The sequence below is a fragment of the Lissotriton helveticus genome, chromosome 3_1, assembly GCF_964261635.1.
Source record: "Lissotriton helveticus chromosome 3_1, aLisHel1.1, whole genome shotgun sequence".
In the NCBI taxonomy this organism is placed as follows: Eukaryota; Metazoa; Chordata; class Amphibia; order Caudata; family Salamandridae; genus Lissotriton; species Lissotriton helveticus.
The window spans coordinates 1,584,508,087-1,584,529,811 of record NC_136061.1 but is presented as its reverse complement, the minus strand read 5'-3'; the positions used below and the strand labels follow the sequence as shown (position 1 = coordinate 1,584,529,811).

The window sequence follows — 21,725 nt, the reverse complement described above, 5'->3', positions numbered from 1 at the left end:
TAGCTTTTAAATTTTTGTCATGATTTTCCTCGAAAAGGTTCATAAAACAAGGTATAAGCTTAAGAAACAGGAAATGGCAGTCAGTTCAATTAGTATGAAATCTTTATGTGGGTTCCATGGATGTGAGCAGGCCATCATAATTCTTGAGAATCTATAAAGTCAGCAATAACAAAGATCAAAACTGATATGTCATTTGGGGTTGGATAGGTTAATTGGCCATTTACAGAATCTATCAGGCGGCATGAACTAACATGCAAAATCGACTCCCGGCGTTGCCAAAATGGAACCTCCAGTCACAATGTAATGTACAGGTTCTCAAAGAGCATGAGAGGGAAGAACCAATCAAGAGTGGGGAGATTAGGTCCAGGAGATAGTGATAAGTAAAGCTAGCTTCACATTCTTGACCAAGTGGAGATGGCATGCAAGTGAGGCATGCTAAAACAACAGAGATGATGTAGCTTGAAGTAGTGAATTCTTTCAGAATCATTTACCATCATCGTATTCTTAAGAGCTTAATCACGACTGCTGCCTGTCACTATTGATTAACTAATATCTAGCAAACTAGCTTAGAAAACAAACAGTATAGAGAACCAATGAAGCATTTACCTGTATGGACCCTGTAGTGTGTTTCTAGCTGATGTTTTAAACTGAACCTTTTGCCACAGCCATTGCACTCATAGGGTTTCTCTCCAGTGTGGATGCGTTTGTGGCCCTTCAACGTACTCTCATCCCTGAAGCAGCTGCCACAGAACTCACACTCGTAGGGGTGGTCACCTGGAAAACAAAATCATAACTGTTGGGTGAGGGTGAACCATCAATTGCACAGGTGAACTACTGCTTCAGAAACAAAGAGATCAAACTTTGGAGTCCACGCTGAAAGGGGGTGTATGACAAATGAGTAGCCCATTACATTTAAGTCAATAATCCATTGAAGGTTGTAAATGCTTACCCTTAAACAATGACTGCATTATGCAGCATTTTAACTGTATTTGTAGAGGCATGCATGTATTTATAATACATGAGATTCTACAATCACTGTATAAATGCAAATCTCTAATTTCTTTATGATCAGCACCTAGTGACATACTCAGTCGCTGATTATAAAGAGAAGACATCAGAACTCAACTATGATAAGCTACTGCAGTCGAGTTCTGACATCACAATGACTGCTGCCAGTGCTAGCACCCGAGGTGAAATGCAGCTCAGGTTATGGGCATCTATTTCAAGCAACACAAATTAAACAATTCTTTTCTTTCTGTTCTATTTTTTCAAGCTTAAGATGACTAGCAGAAATAAAACTATTCTTTTTTGCATTGCTTAGATAATTCTAAAAACTTTAGACTCTTTCTGCATGTTTCTACACATTCTGAGTTTCTGCAGCTTTTTTTAAAGGAAAAAACGGACTTATATTGAACTGTTTGTAATATATTTTTGCAACTACTATACAATAGGTTTTTGCTGTGATTAACTTTGCACTAGGTGTTCTATTTTTATTCTTCATGTTTGCAAACATGCTCTCTCTTTCTGAAAGAGCTGCGCACCAAGGTTTAAGTATGTTGTTGGAAAGGGGATAATGTGACCATGTAATATATGGGATACTGTACCCTTCCTTTTGTACATGATCAGGATATTGCAAGTCACCTGGGGGTTCAATTACCAACTCTGCCTTCGGCCTCATTCTTCTATATAGTTATGGAAATCCCTAGTGACTTGCAATATCCTTATAATGTATGGCCGGGCGTTCTTTATTCCTATACCAATAGAACAGAGAAGTAGTCCTTTAGAGCTATCAACAGTTCAACAATCATGATCATTAACTAAAAGAAAGCCTGAGCATGGTAAAACAGGGTCAAAACAAAGAAGCTAACAATTGCCTCCTCAATCTGGTACATATTCCAATTTCCAGCCCCTGGTACTAGTATGGCCTATCTTTGTAGCATAAGAGAGGGTCTACGTATGTAAATTACATTCAATACCACCCAGGCATGAGAGCAACACAATACAATTCTCCAGTTAATTCTCTCCTTCCCTCTGCTGTTTCTGTAGATATTTGCTGCAGGGTCTCCCAACCCAATCATATTTTCCATCCAGAATTCTTGATTATGAGGTTTACGAAATTTTTGTGAACATCTTTGAAGGGCTGCCTGTACTTTATTATGCTAAGAAGACATGCAAGAGTCTGAAAGGAATGACACATTACAAATCTGCAGATTTAGTAAAAAATGTTGTATAAACTGGTCTAACGGGTCAAAACCATTCCCTCTTGTTATCGTTTTGGAACATTTGATTGTACAAAGGAAAAAACAGATTAGCAATGTATCTTGCCTCTGTAAATTGCACACAATTTCAGTAATACCATCACACTTTTGAGAATTCTTTCATGCCATTACACTTTTGAGAAATCTTGCATGCCCAAGTTGTGGGAAAGAAACGCACAAGGTGACTTAGAAGAAGTAGAGTCTGCATCAAAGTTGCAGACTCTTGATTAAAAAATCATACTCCAAGTCATGGATCTTATGATTTGATAGGTAATATCATTTTTTGGAGGGGCGGGGGCAGAATCATGCATTTCTCCCCAGTTGTTCACTCCCTTCCCCAAGTGTAAAGAGGAGGCTTGGCTAACTGTCTACCAACTTGGAATCTAAAAAGACTAGGCCAATCGGGCTGTCAGGACTCACTGCTTAACCTGTCCCTCTTGCATCAATCCCCTGGAGAAAATTAAGTCAATGGCTATATGCCTGGGTCTCTAAATCTTGACTGCTCATTTTGTGCCTTCAGGAGCTTGAACTTCTCACCAAAGAAAATCTTGAGATCTTCACTCTCTGAACAGGTGGTTTTCGAAATTCTCTCTACAAGGCCACAGTGTCACTTTTCTTTGTTGAAAAAAATCAATCATAGCCTCTCAGTATCTGCTTTTGAGTCTGCCTTGACCATTCTCTTTATTCCCGTGTCCATCCACCCTTTCTATTTTATTCCTGCATAGTCCCATGGACCTCTGCTTCCTAACACAGTAATTAGCATCTCTACCTCTACTCATTACTCTGCTATCCTGCTCTGCATTAAGGTTGTGTACAACACTCTGAAATAGCTTAGCACGTAAAACCTTGCTACAGCATCCATGAAAGATATATAACATTGCATGTTGTAGGCATGACATCACCTGCATTGCATTTCCTTGCTCCAAGTACCTTCAGTTTTTAAATCCCTGAGGAGACACTGTTTTTTGTCAACTCTCTCGTTCAAGTAGCTCTCCCTGCAGTATATCTTTCTAGGTCTTTATAAACTAGTTAACTATTGGAAACATTACGATGAAAAGGGCAACATCGTTTGAAGCCATGTCCGATGCAAACACACAAATGAGGAATAATCTAATGTGAAAAATATATACTGGAACATATATTTCATTGGTTGTATGGATCACATAGTTGTTGTGGATAACGCCTGGTTTTAAGGTAAGTTTTCTTAGCGACTTTCTAACAACAAGGGCCGTCTTTAAAAATAAAATCAATGATTTAAAAAAATATAAATATATATATTTTTTTTAATGTGATGGTTGATTGTTGTGCTGGTCATCTAGAGAGTTGAAACTGTGACCTGCTTCCTATTTGTTTGAACACTAGCAAAAGTGTAAATGTACAAAAAGCGATGAATGAATTGCTCTGATTAATCTCAGCCGCTGGTAATTATTCAAAGGCTCATTCTACTTCCACGTTTTCTTAGTTCACCTTGTCGCCCCTAACTTTGGTCATACAGAGAAAAATGTACGGCATTAAAAGGAATTTCAGTATATCATGCATGGGGGTTCTCGTGATGGGTAAAGATAAAGTTAAATCAATGTCAGGAGTACAAAATATTCAAAATGAATGTTTGTACAGGTTAAATTTGAAGTTTAAGCCCGCATAGCCAGGCTACAGAGGGTTAGCTTCTCCACAGAAACATTTCATAGCAAACTCCCCAACGTTTGTGAACTTTCCAGCTCCATCCTGGTTTCAGAATTTGGTTTTCTTAAGACGTGGCAAAAATAAACATAACATCAGTAACCCTGCATTTCTACTCTTATTTACCATTAATATTAATAGTAGAACTCTGTACAGAAATTAGAAATATCGTTTAAAGATAGGCCTACAATTTTGCAAATTTTGTAATATATGTGAGTTTTAAACTATGGCTCCAACAGTTGTGTATTCTTAGAAAACAAGGGGTTTAATTAGCCAAAATTAGAAGTCTAAAATTCAACCGAAGCAAAGGGTCTGTCGAGTCAAAGAAATAAAACTACAGCTACTAGTGGACTGATGCTAACTTTAAAGGCAGCTCAAAGTTCTATTCACACCTCCACTGTGACGAGTACGAAATGGCAAGGTTGGCGAGTGATATGCTGTCCACTTGCAGTTTTTTTTTGCCCTTGACTAGGCCTGTACCCCAGGATAACCAGAGATTAAGTGATCATGCTCCTGCTTTCAACATGGTAACATTGTTATATTGACATATTTAACTAACCTATAAGGCCCTTGTATATGATACCAAAGAGTAACCAAGGCCTGTGCGCTAAATGTCACAAGTGGACTGCAGCACCTATTGTACCATCTACTACAGTGACAGTGTAAACCAGGAGTATATGGAACTCGTGCAGTTACATAAAATCTCTGCAAGATTCCGCGGAATGGCACCAACGGGTGGAAAATATGCAGTTCACACTGCTGGTGCTGCAATTTAGTACTGGAAGAGTGAGAAGCAGTGAAAAATCAGCAAGAACGGCACCATGTGCTGCACAAGAGCATGCAGCCATTTGAGTTGATTTTGCTGCAGCTCAAGTGGAAAATCTACTCGAGCAACGGCAAATTCACTCAAGAGGCAACCTTCTTACAGCGACCACTTGTGAATGTTCGTGGCTGCCTGCATTAGAAAATCACACCAGGTGACGCCAAGCCTCACACGCCAGCTTGCATTTTCTGAAGCCTTCCAGGAAAAAAGTTCCACCATGCGGCGATCGGCGGAATTTGGCCAGAACTCTAGTTTAAAGAGTAACGAGGAGTGACCAAAGCGTCTCCTCCGAAGAGACTCGCCGAGGGGAGATAAGCGGTCTGGACCTCGGGGAAGAGTAACACTACGGGTGGAATCTGGAAACACTAGAATTTCAGGTATAAAATATGAGCAAGACTGAACAGGCCAAGAATCCAGGTGAAGTGCACCAACGTTCTATGTTGAGCGCCTCACATGGAATTCCAAGATTGTCTGTAAAAGACTAGAACGTTGATTCCAGTGAAGTGTCGGCCATCTTGGAATTCTTGTTATTCCAGGCCTCGCTCCAAGTCAGCGTTTTCATGAACTTTTTCATGGACCGGGGGTCTTTTGTACTTAAGGAGCAAAGAGATAGTTCATGTTTTTGTAAAGTCCTGACAAATAGGCTGACATTAATGGGCAGAAATGACCCCTCTGAACCTGACAGAGATGCAGAGTGGAGTTAGCCCCAATCACAGTGGACATCTTTCTGACACTACAGTGTCAACGCCTGCTTGACAGATCACCGAGTTTACAAGCTTCAAAGGAGGGTAACAGGATGCCAAAACAATTCTTGTGTATCCACTGTCTGGTTGCTGATATTTGTACTTTTTGTTCCACCAGACTTCGGTCTTTGGGTTTATAGGCAGTGCCGTGGCATCTTCAAACAGGATTTTAGTGTTAGCTTTGGACGGTCACTATGATTTCCATAGTACACTCTCCACACACACACAAACCCTCTGAGCCCATGTTTAGTGTGGCAGGAGACTTTTACCCTCTTCAAAATGCCTAAAGTGGGTAGGGTTAGTCCCAGGAACCTTTACCCCATAGATAGTGTCTCCTGGGGTTATTCCACCAACTAACTCAGACCAGGTATAAATAAGGCATCTCCAGGCACTTGCTTTAGAACACTCCTGAGCCCCTGGCAGATCAGAAGGGAACTGAACCTCCTGTGTGATTCCTGAGAATAACCCTAAGAGACTGGATCTGTCCCCCTTGTGTACTCAGGACAAAGAAGTGAACTCCAAATGTCATAAGGCTGACCTCCTGTTAAAGCTACAGAGACACAACAAGCTACAATAGGCCGTTTCTTGCAACTGTGCAGCTGAAAAATGACAACTGAACTGAACCCTTCTGTGTAATTCTGCCTGACACCCTATGAGTCTCTAAGTGCCTCCGAGAGATCCTGGAGACCTATAAGTGTACTCTTGTGGTAGACTAGGAAGTAATGGACTAAAATCAGAAGGTAACATTTTTGGCCAGGTTGAAACTCGGTCAAATTGCATTTACGGCCTATCTACCGCACCTACTGTCTATCATTAGTATGTTGTGCATCTTGATACTATTTCTACTTATAACTTTAAAAATCCATATTTCCAATCCCCTTTATGGATTTTTGCTGTTTTGGTGTCATTTTGTTCATTATGTTTTACTCTATTTTTTCAATTTGTTTTGTGATTATTGTTTTGCATTTTAACTTTATTAATGTGTTAATACTGCACAAATAGTTTAAAGATTACCTCTAAGTTAAGCCTATCTACTCTGTGACATAACTATCAGGGAGTTGAGTTTAGGTTTATTTAGTGACTTTAGTTCACCCTGACAAGAACTGTGATTATTATTTACTTTTTCCAACTAATAGCTCAATTTCTTACAGGTCAGATTCTGAGTCCAAAGAAATAATGTAACATCAGGCACTAATGGTCTTTGTGTCAAATTAGACATTCTGAGTCGTAGGCAAATTGCTCATAGATCTATAATTTTTTTCACTTATGCTAATTTATGTAGGAATTACTGGTTCTGTTTCAGAGTTCTGCAGTTTGGAAAAAGAAAAATATGTGGTTACTGTGTGTTAACACCTAAACTGAATTGTATTCCTTGTTGTGAACTGCAGACCTCAGAATCCAGCAGAAAACCGGGACAGGGGAAGACCATAAGGTGTGGTATCGGTCTTCCATTCAAGCCATTAAGCCTCCTAATGATTACAAATAGGACAAAATTAGTGCCTTAGGGGATTCACTGTCGAGGAAAAGGGTCAAGAAGCAACAGAAACTACCAATTGAAGTTTGCAGAGAAAAGTCTGGCAAAAAGGACATTTAGAAGAGGAGGTATGCTTATCTGTTGCTTTTTCCCCTTGTGTACCTGGCTTTTTGATTCTCTTACTTCAACTAATACATATTTATCATCCCTGACTGAGCTATCCAGATTTGGAGAAGAATACGGTTGGGACTCCACGCGGGATGATTCTGAGGAAAACATAATAGAAAAACAGAAATGAAAAGTAGTAGACTTTGGTTTGGAAGGCAAGAGAAAGAGGAGAGACTAATACGCTGGATCAGATGGCACAAGCCAATAGACTAGGAATTTTTGAGGAGCAGTATTTGACCGGTTAACTGCATGGGATCATTGAGAGACGAGGAGAGGGTAGAGAGAGCTGTTTTATTATAAGAATGCTTGCAGTGAATCCTGAAGAATGTTGTTAGAGCAGGGCAACTGGGAGAAAATTAAAGCGAAAAACTAAAAAATATATGGAGAGCAACCCTTCTAACAAAAGGGACATGGTTTAAATACTTAGCAACAATAATGCATCCCTTGTGCGTGTCCTATATATAGTAATTCATTCATTAGCTCTTATTCCATGGGAAACATTTACTTGGCATTCTTTTACGAACGCATTGTGAGAAAAGAGCGGTAAACATAAGAATTAATGAGTGAGATATAAAGGGTGTTGGAATAATATGTATGCATTGAGCCTGTTGATGCAATTATACTGTTCAGGTCATATATTTGAAATATGTTTTTATTATTCATCTTTCAGATATCATCTTTGATTGTAATACTTTGTCCTGAAGAAGGTGGGTAAATAGCTGTATACTACCGAAACTCTGCATCGTCAATTTGGAATATTGAATTCTAGAATTTGTGTAATAGGCCTCTGTGTTTTGTTCCTATGTGATATTATTTTTTCTTGACAAACCCATGAAATAATAACTAATGCCATGGTTCTAGGTCATTGAAATTGAGTTAATACATTGAAATAGAAAAGTATTGAAAAGGAGAGAAGGAGCTTCGCGCGCATCCGTGATGGCCGCGTGAGCACAGGGCTCCCGAGACCCTCGCCGCCTCCCGCATTTATCCTGGTTAATATCCTGAACTGAAGGAAGATCATTGAGGACACAGCCCGGCTGATGTACTAGCTGCTTTCAGAGACTAAATCGGACCTCCGGTTCCCGAGTTACGCCATCCTGTGATTTGTGGCCTTCTCCGTGGAGCCGCCTGGGCCTTGAGTTGTGGCTATACCCGGACAGTAATTCAACAACGGCCAACGGGGTTCAGCCCGAAACCCCACCTTACTTTCGGTTTCGTTTCTCCTGCCTAGCGTATCCCCTCATCGGGGTGAGTGCTGATCGTGACTGGCTCCCATGCCAGTGCATTGGGTTTGGGGCTAGCGAAAACGCGGCTGTGGACTCATCTTGACTCGTCTCTGTCTCTGGTGTTCTTGTGGGTGAACTCTGAGGAGCCAATTGGTCCAGGTCTCAAGCTTCCCTTCGGGGCACTCAGCTCGCCATGACGGGCAAGCCCGAGGGTGACAAACGTAAAGTCAAGACCACCTTCCGAGGAGGCTCAGCCCAGACAAATGTCATGGACCGCTACACACTTCCTAAAGGATCCCCCTGTGGCACACCTAAGATCCGTGATGAGGCGATCGACGACCCTGCTATGTCGGCGGACTTAACGCTACAGGACGTCATGGGCGTCATTGCTGGCATCAAGACTTCGATCGGCCAGCAATACGAAGCCCTGGCCCTGAAACTGGATACGGTGGCCATTGATGTCAATCTAATCAGAACAGATCTGGCTAAGACGAACGAGAAGGTTAAGTCTCTCGATCTAAAGACATCTAGTCTCACGACGGATATGTCCGACTTGCAAACAGAGGTGCGCAACCTGAGAACTGCCAATGACTTCTTTGCTCGTCGCTTGGAGGATTTTGAGGGCCGTGCACGACGCAACAACGTGCGTATCATTGGGGTCCTGGAGAATCCTAGTTCACTCTCCACTGATCTTCGTGTCGAGGACCTTATCCTCAATCATCTCGCACCCAAGGGCCTGAGTAAGTTCTTCACGGTTGAACGCGCACACAGGGTGCCGGGGGGACAGGCAAAGCCCGGTTTCCCCCCCGTCCGATCATTGCAAGAATCTTTAACTTCAGGGACCGAGACGCCATCTTGCAGGCTGCCCGGACAAGTGGTCCTATGCAGTTCGAGAACGCCGCGGTGAACTTTTATCCGGACTTTTCCCAGTCTGTTCAGAAGCAACAAATGGGATTTCAAGGGGTGAAACGGCGACTCAGAGACATGGAGTTGAAATATGCGATGTTGTTCCCGGCCTGGCTGCGTGTGGAATATGACGATCGGATATTCTTTTTTGTCCGGCCTGACGAAGCGAGTGACTGGTTGGACACGCTGCCTGTTCGTCGTGCTGGCGGAGACCAAACCGGTGGCGCTGAGAGGGGCCTAATGGACCAAGAATGACAATGGTGCCTGAGCCTTGGAAACTATCCACCATGGACAGCTGCGGCTCACTGGCCTCTTTGATCGTTCTATGTGTATCCTTGGGGGCGGCGGGGACAGAGGGACCCTTTCCTCCTCTGGGGTTTCTTTGTGTAGATTAGTTGTTTTAGTTAGGGTGACAGGCACACTGCAAATTGTGGTGGCTTCTGAGTCTGTGCAGGGGTGCAGGGTGGGGGGGAGTTGTGATAAGTATTCCTGGGGGGAGGGGGGTGTGTGTGGGGTTGTTTCCTTTTCCTTATCTACAAGGCAACAAACTGTTACGACTTCGGACATTGGTGTGCTGCTCGTTCTGAGATGGGAGTTCCTCGTGGGCTTGGATGGGGGTAGGGGGTTGAAACTACTGTGCTGGAATGTGAATGGGTTGGGAGATCGGATAAAGAGGGGGTGGTTATGCAGTTCTTGCGGCGCCTCTCGCCTGATGTAGTACTGCTACAAGAGACACATTTGATTGGGAATACTTGCCACTCTCTTAACAGGCGGGGTTATCGTCTTGTTGCTCATTCTGGATTTACTTCTAGTTCTAGAGGGGTGGGTATATTGCTTAAGACCTCACTCCCCCTCGAGGTTGATGACGTGGTCCTTGACGCTAGGGGTAGATATGTTGCACTTGTGGGTAGGTGGGAGGGTAGAACAGTTTCATTAGTATCGGTGTACATCCCTCCTGGTTTACAATCCACAACATTTGCGGAATTGGGGCGGGTGGTTTTGGGTCTCCCGGAGGGTATTCTGATACTAGGTGGTGATTTTAACTCAGTCGTCTCCGGCAGAGCAGATCGCTATCCACCCAGGGACCTTACAGCGGCGCAAACCTGGCTGGGTGATTTTTTGGAGGCATTGGGGCTTGTGGATTGTTGGTGGCTTATGCATCCAGAGCAGACGCAGTCCACTTTCCACTCGGGCGCGCATGGTAGTCTTTCCAGATTAGATTATATCCTGGTGCCAGTAGCCCAGTCCTCTTCGATTGGGGAGATTAGGCACCTAGCTCGGGGTGTACCGGACCACTTCCCACTCTGGTTATACTTTAACCTGAACACAGGCGCTGAGGGGAGGGTGGCCCCGATTAACCCCTGGTATCTTCTTAACCCCAAAACCCGTGCTGAATTGATTAAATCATTAGATTTGTATTTTGCTGAAAACGTGGGATCTGTGTCCTCGCCTGTTTCATTGTGGGAAGCCTTCAAGACTGTTATCAGGGGACAGGCATTGTCTTTGATTGGGTGTGCTAAGAAATGTAAGAACGAGGCAGTTGTACGTCTCGAGACAGAAATTACTGAGTTAGAGAGTGCATTGGAACGAAACGTTACTCGAGACACATTGCATATCCTCAATCTTAAGCAATTAGAATATAAAACTTTAGTTACTGATGCGGCCAAGATGATGAGTAGGGAACAGCAGGGACGACTGTACGATGTGGGCAATAAGGCAGGAAAACTGATTGCCTGGTTGGACAGAAAGGAGAGAGCGAGCCGTGTGATTCCTGTGATTGAGAGATCGGATGGTGTGCGTGTGACTGACCCTGTTGACATTGTTGAATGTTTTGCTGATTATTTCCAAAGGGTTTATACTTCGGTGTCCGACAGGCCCGAAGAGGATTCTCAGTTGTTACTTCGGGATATCGCATTGCCTTGTTTGTCAGAGTCTGATCGGGACTGTTTGGATGCCGTACCCTCGGTAGATGAGGTGGCTCTTGCGGTTAGCTCTATTTGCTCCGGAAAGGCTTTGGGCCCCAATGGCCTTCCCATTGAACTGTTTAAACTACGGCCTGACACGCTAGCGCCATATCTCCGAGATATGTTTTTGGCTGCGCGAGAAACTGGCTCCCTCCCTCGGGATCAGCGCCTTGCGACCATCGTGGTGATCCACAAGGAAGGAAAGCCACGGGATCGTTGCGCATCTTACAGACCTATCTCGCTCCTAAATGCTGAGCCTAAGATTCTTGCCAAGTTACTCGCTAACCGCCTGATTACGGTGATCAGTGATCTGATTCATCCGGACCAGTCGGGCTTTATCCCACATCGTAACACAGCATTGAATTTGCGGCGTTTGCATGGTGTTCTCGCGGGGGCAGCGTCATTGCGTGAACCGGCCATCTTGGCGTCCCTGGATGCCACGATGGCCTTCGACACAATCGAATGGTCGTATCTTTGGGCCACACTTGCTAAGTTTGTTTTTGGCGCTGGCTTTATTGGCTGGGTGAAACTCCTGTACGAGATGCCACTGGCGCAGGTAGTGGTGAATGGTCGGGTCTCCGTGCCCTTGGCTCTTGGGAGGGGCACGCAGCAGGGTTGTCCTTTATCCCCGCTTCTCTTTGGTCTTGCGTTGGAACCACTTGTTGCTTGGCTGCAGTGGGAACCCTCGATGAGGGGTATATACTGGACTCCGGACTTTGAAGATCGTATTTCATTGTACACGGATGATATTTTATTGTACCTCACGTCTCCCCAAAAATCGCTTAATGTGTTGTTCGACGTACTTAACTCCTTCCGGAAGAACTCGGGCCTTGTTATCAACTGGTCAAAATCCCATATTTATGTGCTCGCGGGCGATGTCCCCCTTCTGCCGCGGGGATGTCCCATCCAGGTGTCGCAGCCTGGTTTTAAATACTTGATTGTGTTTATCTTATTGGACCCCGCGGTCCGCTATGAACCTAACCTGCTCCCCCCACTCCAACGTTTGCGTTAGGATGTAGTGAGCTGGCGCAAATTACCGTCGTCTCCGTTGGGGCGTGCGGCCCTTTTTAAAATGATGTCCTTACCGTGGTTTCTATATGCACTCCAGAACAGTTTTGATGTGATTCCGTCGAAGTACTTTCGAGAGGTAGAATCCTTGCAGAGGCAATTGATATGGGGCGGACATTCGCGCATCGCTCATCCAAAGTTAACGCTTCCCTGGTATGATGGCGGCATAGCACTCCCGGATATTCGACGGTATTATTGGGCGTCCCAACTTGCTGCCATCAACCATGGGATGTATGGTCTGGTGTTGAACCCAGAGTTTGCAATGGATAGGTGGCTGCTACCAGGTGGTGACTATAACAGGGCGCTTTATTCGGGGTCCTCCCGTCTGCAACTCTCAGGTCCTACCGCTATAGCCGTACGAGTGTGGCATAGCGCGACTGCGGCTATGGGCTGGAGAGATAGATTAACCAGTGCAACTCCACTTTATGCCTCTGCAAAACTGGGTTGTCTATGGAAGACGAAGGGGTTTGACAAATGGGATACGATCGGTATCAGTAAAGTGCGTGATCTCTGGGTTAAGGGCAGGGTAAAGACCTTTTCGGATTTACAAGTGGAATATCAGCTGAGTAATAGGGAATTCTTTCATTATGCTCAAGTACGTCATGCCTTGACCTCAGTTTTTCCTGTGGGTAGTGATGTTCCGGAATCCTACCCCCTCGAAGATCGTATATTGGATGGTCATGTGCCGGATAGCACCATTTCTTTGTTTTACAAAAAGATGATCAATGACCGGTCGAGCCTGCTTGACCGCCTCAGGGACACCTGGATTGCTGATGGTATTGAATTAGACGACGAGGACTGGCAATCTGCGATCTCCTCTCCCAGGGAGGTTGCGATTCCGGCCCGCCTCCGCCTGGTCCAACTCAAGATCCTCCATCGAGTCTATGTCACCGGACCCCGCCTGATCCATATGGGCTATTCCGTGGATGGCTTATGTAGGCGTGGTTGCAGTCTCCTTGGCACCTTTCTTCATATAATTTGGGAATGCCCTGAGGTGGTGCGTTTTTGGAACCGTATACATGATGTGACGAGTGATGTAACGGGTGTTGTGATGAAGCTAGAAGCCCGACAATATCTACTGAATGTGTGGGGACCGAATGATTAGGATGTGTCACAGCTCCGTTGGGCAACTCTTGCCAATATGATAGCCAAACGGGATATTGCACAATTATGGGGGTCCCAGAGACCCCCCACAGTGACTTCCTGGAAAGAGAATATGGACTTGTGTATGTTTAGAGAGAAAACGGTGTATGTGGCGAGAGGTAGACCCAGAAAATGGGGGAAAATTTGGAATCAATGGAACTCGTACCGGGGAGATAGATGTACGCCCCCACTCGTTGAGATCTCTAGTCCTCCCCAATCGCCCTGACCCGGCATTCCTGCCATGATGTGGTGTACCTTATTGTTTATATGCAATTCTTACCTCCTACCCCCTTACCTGTAATTGATAAATTTTGTCTTATGTTATCGTGTATCTCCCGTCCTCTTTGAGCCCACGCCTAATGGTTGCATTATTCTTATATTGCCTTGTTTGTTCTTTGATGTTTTATTATAATAAAAAGTAAAAAAAAAAAAAAAGAAAAGTATTGAAAAGAGTATCAACAATAGAAGAGGGCTGTTTTCAGTAAGACATGATATTCTTGAATGTAATCTTTTTTCGAGCTGAAAAGTCGAGGACCACACAAGCTGCTGGTTATCATGCCACTGCTGAGATTTTACATTGTATTTAAGCTTACCGAACATTGGAGTTTTAAACACTTGAATTGTACAACCATCCTATGAACATACTTTATGCCATACTGTGAAGCCCTGAAGAAGTCTCTTCAGGAGACGAAACGCGTTGGCTACGGCTATGATCATGTGTTCTTGGGAAAATAAAGAAAAATCATTTTAAGAAAAATAAAGAGTGACTACTTCAAGAAACACACATCTTGGATTCTGAAGTCTTTTTGTGTGCTAACTGTTTTTGAACTTTGATGTAGCACGTTTATATTATATTGTATAGTGCTGAACCTTTTTGTATTGAATGGTATGCTTGAATGTAAACTATATTTAAAAGTATTAAAATGATGAAATGTTATATTATCTGGGAGATTTTATTGAGATATTTTAAATATTAAGAATTGGGCTATTCTAATAAAGGACAGATGTTTTAGCATTAAACAGGTCTCATTGCATGGTTGGATGGGTAAAAGAATGCAGAGTAAATAATTCCCCTGGAACAAGAGAGTTGATGAATGAATGACTATATATAGGACACACAAGAGAGATTCATTATTGTTGCTAAGAAAATTAAGCTTGGCTTAGATGTTTTGACTTAATTTTGGGGAATAGTGGTAGCGTATAACGGAACCGATAAGAGGTTTTTGTTCTCTCTCCTTTACCATAATTTCTTAAAAATCTCAACCATTCTCTGTATGGGTGTAATGGTGATTTAAAATTTGATTACGACTTTCACTTGAGGAATTTTATAGCTGTTCATGTACATATATCTTTTGTATCTACTTTTAATGCAATTCTATGTGTGTTTATGACTATGTGCAATATTTTTATTTACTTTTATGGTCTATCTCCAATTAGACCGAATAAACTTATATTGCTATTGATTGAAAGCAACCCATCGCTGGTGTAAACTACCAAGATGTAAAGGACCTTAGGGTATCATGGGGAGGCAGGAGGAAATAGTGCCAAGGGAAAAGATGGGTAATTAAAAGAAGGATACCAAGAATCTTGATGGAGGATAGAAAGTCAGCTAGGAAAGAGTGACAGAGCCAATGTGAAATTTCAATATCAATGAAACATGGAATTCATGGCAATTGCTGTGTAGGAAAAGCAGAAATACAAATATATATGTGAAAAGTGTTTCAATGTGAAAAGCAGGAAGTTCATATATTGGGGAGGAGCAAAGTTATATTTAGAAAGCAGGCAGTGGAGAAATTGTAGGACGGAATGCACTACAATAAAGAGATCGAAGTGGTCATAAGAAGGAAGAGAGATCCAGGAAAGAGAAAGGGGAATTATGACAACAGTGAGCCTCATTATAAGGTAGGAAGGCAGGGTCAACCGTGAAACCAGGAGCTGGGTTCACATTGCCTGTGCACTGTTCTATCGGTTACCGAACATTTTAGTGCATGTAACAAACACGTATTGGCAAGCTGACGCTGTAGCTGGCTGCCAGACTTTTTGCTTTGCCATAATGTTGTAAAACTTTATTTTTGAGAACGTCGCATGACCTTGTCAAGCAAAAAAAAAAAAAGCTAGAAGCAGAACTATCTTTTTGATCTGAAAAGTCACACATTACCATAAAGTCCTTAGCACTGAAGGGAACCACTGTGTGTGGTTGTGCTTCTGGTGAAAAAGCAGAGTGCAGTCACAGTGAAGTCAGCCAATGGCTGAAGTGGGTTGACTCCCTGCCCATTCTGAATGATCAGATGGGAAAAAGTGAAGGACAACAGGCCAATGGACAGTGAAGGCTGGCTTGAGCCCCTTAGAGGTAAGAATATTATATATTTAGTAAGAGAGAACGCTCGACAAACATACCTAGGTTCATGACCACCTAAAGCAAAAGGCAGCATGCAGAAGGACTCACATCGCATCTCTGGCGTTAAGTAGACCGAGGATTTCTCATTCAGTCATTAGCTTCTCAATCAGTTATTAGCTTCTCGTCCTCGTGAAACAAGCCCGCCATTAAGCTCACTGCCACATTGCTTGACAAAGAGGAATTGAATAACTCAGAATTCGCTGCAGTTAAGCGCTAAATGGGCTCTTCCGATCAGTCCTAATCAATTTTAGGACAATCAAGGCGTAGATATAAAATAAATAGGGTTGGCACGATTGAGTTCCATTGCGCGCCCTTTTTAAGGCACATGCTCGTCCCCCAGCAAAGTAACAACGAATTAACAAACGTGCCTCGTCTCTTCCTACCCCGCCGCCGCGCGATAAATGATCTTTTGGGTTTCACGCGCCACGGTCGGCGCCATTTGAATGAAAGGTGAGGACTTAAGGTACTTATTTACCGCCGGAGCAAAGGCAAGGACAATAAAGATAGATTGATGGCCCCAGACTTCGGTCATGAATATTTAAATATTACTGATTTGTCTTGTCGTCGTAATTACAATTTCTCCGGGCTGCAGAGCCAACGTCCACAGTTTATGGTAAAGCACAGCCCCCTGTATTTCACTGGCCCCACTGCAGATGTGTGGGGCTGCCAAGCGTGTAATGTTCTCGGCGTCTCATACATTTTCTTCAGCTGCTGAAGGCTTAAGTCATCCACAATGACCTACGTTTTTTCATTATCCCCGTGTCAAACCGCTCTCGTGCCTGGGCATAAATTGTCCGCCTAGTTATATACTCTCGTGCCTGGGCGCGCGCCTCCTTTTTACAAAGGTATTTTTGTCTATCTCCGCTCCCAGCATCAATACGGCACACCCTAACAAAGACTTATACACCTTCGACTCCTTTCAATCTATTAAAAATAACAGCAACCAAAAAATAACCAAAGCATAATATATTGGGGGGATTGGTCGCACACATTGGGCCACAGATACAAGAATTAGCGGGGTTATATACCCACATTTTGCATAGAGCTATATATATATATATTATATATATATATATATATATATACATATATATATATACACGAGTATATATATATATATATACACACACACAAATATATGCACATACAAACACAACATCTGATTTATATGTGCCTAAAAAGTTTAAATCAGACTAAGTATTTATGTTTATACGTGGATATGTACAAAGTCGAATGTAAATATTTTATAAAGCAAGGAAAGGTATTTGGACAAATGAATGAGCGGAGAGGGTCTGCGGATTGGTTATGGCGATGGGAATCACAGGTAGAAAGATTATCTTGCAGGAGTCTGTGGAGGGGGAGGGTACAATACTGTACAAGCAAAGAAAGCAATTTGCATTTCTCATCAGCTAGACTCCTATTCTGGAGATTGGTGGGCAGTGGAACTTGATGCCGCTGGCGTATGGCGACAAAGATGGTTGGGCGAATAATGCCAAATGTCTCCTCCAGGGATCTCAAAAATACTGTTTTCAAAATAAATCTAAGTGCAAGCAAACCAGGGTGAGAATGTTGAAAAAAAACAGCTTTGATTCAAAACTTAATTTGTAACATTACAGTGCTTTAGCAACATACAATTTTCCAGACATGCAAGCATTTTTAATGAGCTCTTCACCAATTGTCCATTGGTTCTTGTAGACCCGATACTGCACCCCTTAAGTCCTCATTAAAAAATTTATGCCTTCTCAGGTGACATACAGTCCATAGTTGTTGACCACATTTACCCAAAAATACCCAGCTGGTGTGATGTTTCATTGTCCTGGGCATTTGCTAAGGGATTTTGGTGTGATGCACTGGGCAGGGTTTTGGATCATGGCAAGGCCAACTAAGCTTTCACAGCAAAGGTGCCTAATTGAGTAAGATCACATTTGTTCAAAGTGCTTCGACGGTAAAGCTAAAGCATTAAGCACTTCTTAAAAAAGAATTTATGACCGATATTCAATCTTTGGCCAAGGTTTCAATGTCATGTCTCATGCTGTCATTTAGGATCCTAAGAGCTGCCAACAGAGGCTCAGGGTTGCAAAGAAATTTGCCTAAAATCACCCAATTCGGAAAAATGGAGCAGTCATGATGAGAACGCAAGTCTCTTAGCTCTACATCCATCAACACAGCCACCATTTCAAATATCTCTATCACCCTCGTGTGTAGGTGGGATGAAGTGAAATAAACCTCCAAAGGAAGCCTAGGCTGCAAGAGGAGGCTCTAGACTAGCTTGGCACTGGAATTACAGATTTTCCTTTACGAGGTCATGTTGCCAGTACACATGTGCAAGTACTTGCATTTTTCCTTCTCTCGCTCTATGCTCTCCTTATTTTCCCACTCGGCACGCCATCCGATTCCTTTCAGTGCATGCTTTTGCACATCGATGGTAGTACCTCAGTTTCCAGGCGGGCTCTGATGCTGTGCTATCGATCACTCTCTGTACTTCTGATTTTTTCCTGGCATGCCCCTATTCTCATATGCATTGGTATCCGTCAGTAGAATTCCACTATTTGGCTACAACACCCAGTTGTTTACGTTACATCTGCAGTAGGAATTTCACAGAGTACCTCATGAAATAAACTTTCTTGATCAGCTCTGAAATTCTGTTAGTTTAATTGAGTTTAGAAGTACAACTAGATTGATACTTTGCATTGTTATTGTGCTGTCAAGGTTCCAGGATGGCCAACTATCTATGATCTTATTAGACACCCTTGAAGCACATCATATCAAAGCAATTTAATAGTGCACCCTTGGAGGAACGTTACCAATTTTAATAAAAAAAGCATTGCGGATGACCTTCAGTTTTACTAGCGTACTTCTTGTGAGACTAGTTGTTAATCCAGCCGCTTCGTTCCACTGAACTCAGCTTCATTCCTAAATTACTTACCCAGTTCCAATTTTCGCTAACTCTTTTGTCTAAACTAGAACATCTGGCCATCAGAAGAGCATACTAAACTTTACAAGGATACTCTTGGTGTCTAGGACTGCGATTTAAGGAGATCAATGATGGGCCCAGAGAGCAGCTGATATGTGGACATAATATTGTAATTTGAAATGAATGGGTTGACTCCTACGATTTACACTGAAACTATGAAATTGCTATAAGAACTGTTCTATAACAACAACCTGCGTGTTGGCTGTATGTGTGCAAAACCACTGAGAGAAGCCACCTGTACATGCAGTTTTTGCTTTTGATTATTGTTCAGACTCAACATGTGATCAGGGAATTTTATTGTCAGCTGACCTGATTAAATTAGGCATGTAGAAGAAGCCTCTGGAGTCCCCAAACATGTCTCTCTCCAAGCCATCTCCCCAACTTACAAGCACATTGGCAGCACCTGGTCCACCACCAGTGTTGCTCCAGCCCCCACGCGACTAAGCAAGCTCCTCCAGATTACCAACAAACGTGGCGGCGGTGCAGAAATCCTAATTTGTGGCAAGTTGATTAAGTTAGTGGCCTCCTTAATGAGTTCGACATTAAGAGCAAGGCAAACGGGACTAATTACAGCCCCTCTGGCCTGCAGTGAACACCTGCGGTACCCCCACGCCGCCTTTCCCGCTTCTCAGATTTACATTGTTGCCAGGTGTGTTGGTCGGGATACCAGCTTGTCCCAACCATCCCCCCCGTCCCCGATCACTAAGATGCAATGTCCCCGGCACAGCTGAGTGTTTATTTTATGATGAGCCGTGTAAATCAGGGATCTATCACTGCCAAGGGCTGGGCTGGCCTGCACTACCAAACACAGCTGCTGATACTAAGCACGCAGCACTGGCGACAAACCGGCTGAGCACAACAACTGAATATTAACTAGCAGGCATTGTCTGCAGGCGGTCGAGGAGAGAAAACAAGAGGCTGGGGAGATTTCCCTTTTAGATGATGGTGTTTGTAAGCCCTTCCTTGCAATAATGCAAGTGGACGCTCTCCGGTGAACAGGATCCTGACAAACTATAATCTCACCACTGCTTCACCACAAGCACCCCCTGGAAGAAGGCTCCGCAAGCCGAGGGCACTCCTGGCATCCCCATGGTCGTGCCCTAATCCTCCTTTGTACCCGAGACTCAATGGAGGGCTCTCTGCTGGAAGTACTTAGGCGTAGTAACACCAACTCTCTTTGTTCTCACTGCTTTAGAGGAAACACAAATACAAAAATCATGCTGGTCCGGCTGGGGTCCTTAGCTGCTTCTACTGAGTCCCCATATCCTATTATGTTACTTCCACAACATTTTGCACTGCAAAATTTCTGCCTGGTTCGTTGTTAAGTAGTCAGATGACGTGTTGCGGTATTGTAATGATAATTCATAAACTTGTGTGCCTGTTGTAAGGAGTCTGTGCCTAATGCCAAAGCTTTATGGTGCATACAGACTTAAGTCACGCAAAGACTGACTGCACAGTAAGTTTGATACTCATTGCCAATTGGTGGGAATGGGAGTGATTGACTGCTTTAAAAATAAAGATCTCCTTGAACTGGAACATATTTGTCCAACGTTTGTCTTAAAGAGATGCAGTCATATCCGAATTTCAGGATAATCACTCAATATGAATATTGAAATTGTAACATATGTATTTATATAGTGCTTACTATCCCTGATGAGGCGTTGAAGCACTTTGTGGTGGGTGGCAAACTAATGCGGAACCCAAGGTTCAAGTGAAGAAGGAAGTAGATCAGTAATATATGCTTCCTTTTTATTTGTGGATTAGTGGTTTTAAATGTGTTAAATATCTGCGATTTCATGCGTTTACTTTAGTGTTTTGAAATAGATAGATACATTGAAGTGGATTAGTAAAAGGGAAGATGTGCGACGTTATTGGGAATGGAGGACATGTGTGTTTGATTAGTGGAAGAATTAGAAAAAGCGGGAAGTGTTTTGAAAGGATGTCTAGGGGTTCATAGTAGTCAGAAACATTTGTGATGAGTCAGAGAGTGCAAGGACTGGCAGAGGTTAAAGGGAATTTTTTTTCCAATAACCAACAATGTATATATATTCATGTTTAGAGACATGCCCACATATCTAAATATATAGTGAAATGTATACATACATATACACTATACTTTATAAATGTTCTGTATACGGCACAAGCCCTTCTAAATATACACACCCATGTGTGCATACATTTAGAAAAATTTACATAGTCAGACATTCAAAAGTGAGTGGTTCATAAATATACAGACTTTTAAATAGAATATTTTTCCTCCTATATTTATGAAACTCCTTAAAAAAGGAACCATACTCCATGTATAGACAAGTATTTACATACCCAGACGCCAGGATACTCCGGCAGTAATTGTGCGCGCTATAAAACAGCTTAACATAACATAACATAACATAACATACATATATCATCGCGAGTTCCATTAACCTGCATTATATGTGGGGCTCCCAGTTTTATGGTATTTTTAAAAAAACATTTCTCTGCGTATTTTTAATGTATTTATTTTGGGGCCATCTTATTGGTATTTATCCAAATTTATTATGTGATTCATAAATACATAAAGCTGCAATTTGTATATTTACACATTTAGCTAACCAATAAATGTACTCTCATACTTTGCTGCCTGCTGAGTTTTATTACAAAACCCAAAAATAGTACAAAATTACACCAACATAGCAATTAGCATTATAGCACTGGCTGATGTTGAGATATGTAGTAATTAATTTAAGGAAGTCTCATACCATTTGTTTAATTCAGCATTCTGCCAATCACACAGCTAACAACACCGAATTTCAAGAATAACAAAATGGCGAGTAGATCAAAAGGTGTGCAACTCTATTTTTCCACTGTAATAAAAAATACGGACAGGAAACACCCTGATTTCTAATTTCTATCTGTATTTA

General features: G+C 42.7%; 1 protein-coding gene across 3 annotated transcripts in view; it reads right to left on the bottom strand.

Moving 5' to 3' along the window:
• Nucleotides 1–21,725, bottom strand: part of ZBTB16 (zinc finger and BTB domain containing 16) — a 411,590-nt gene that overhangs the window by 7,945 nt on the left and 381,920 nt on the right. For all 3 annotated transcript variants that reach the window (XM_078682341.1, XM_078682343.1, XM_078682342.1), the window contains exon 6: nucleotides 607–774. In XM_078682341.1, the coding sequence (XP_078538467.1) occupies nucleotides 607–774 (168 nt within the window). The remainder of the gene's footprint in view (nucleotides 1–606; nucleotides 775–21,725) is intronic.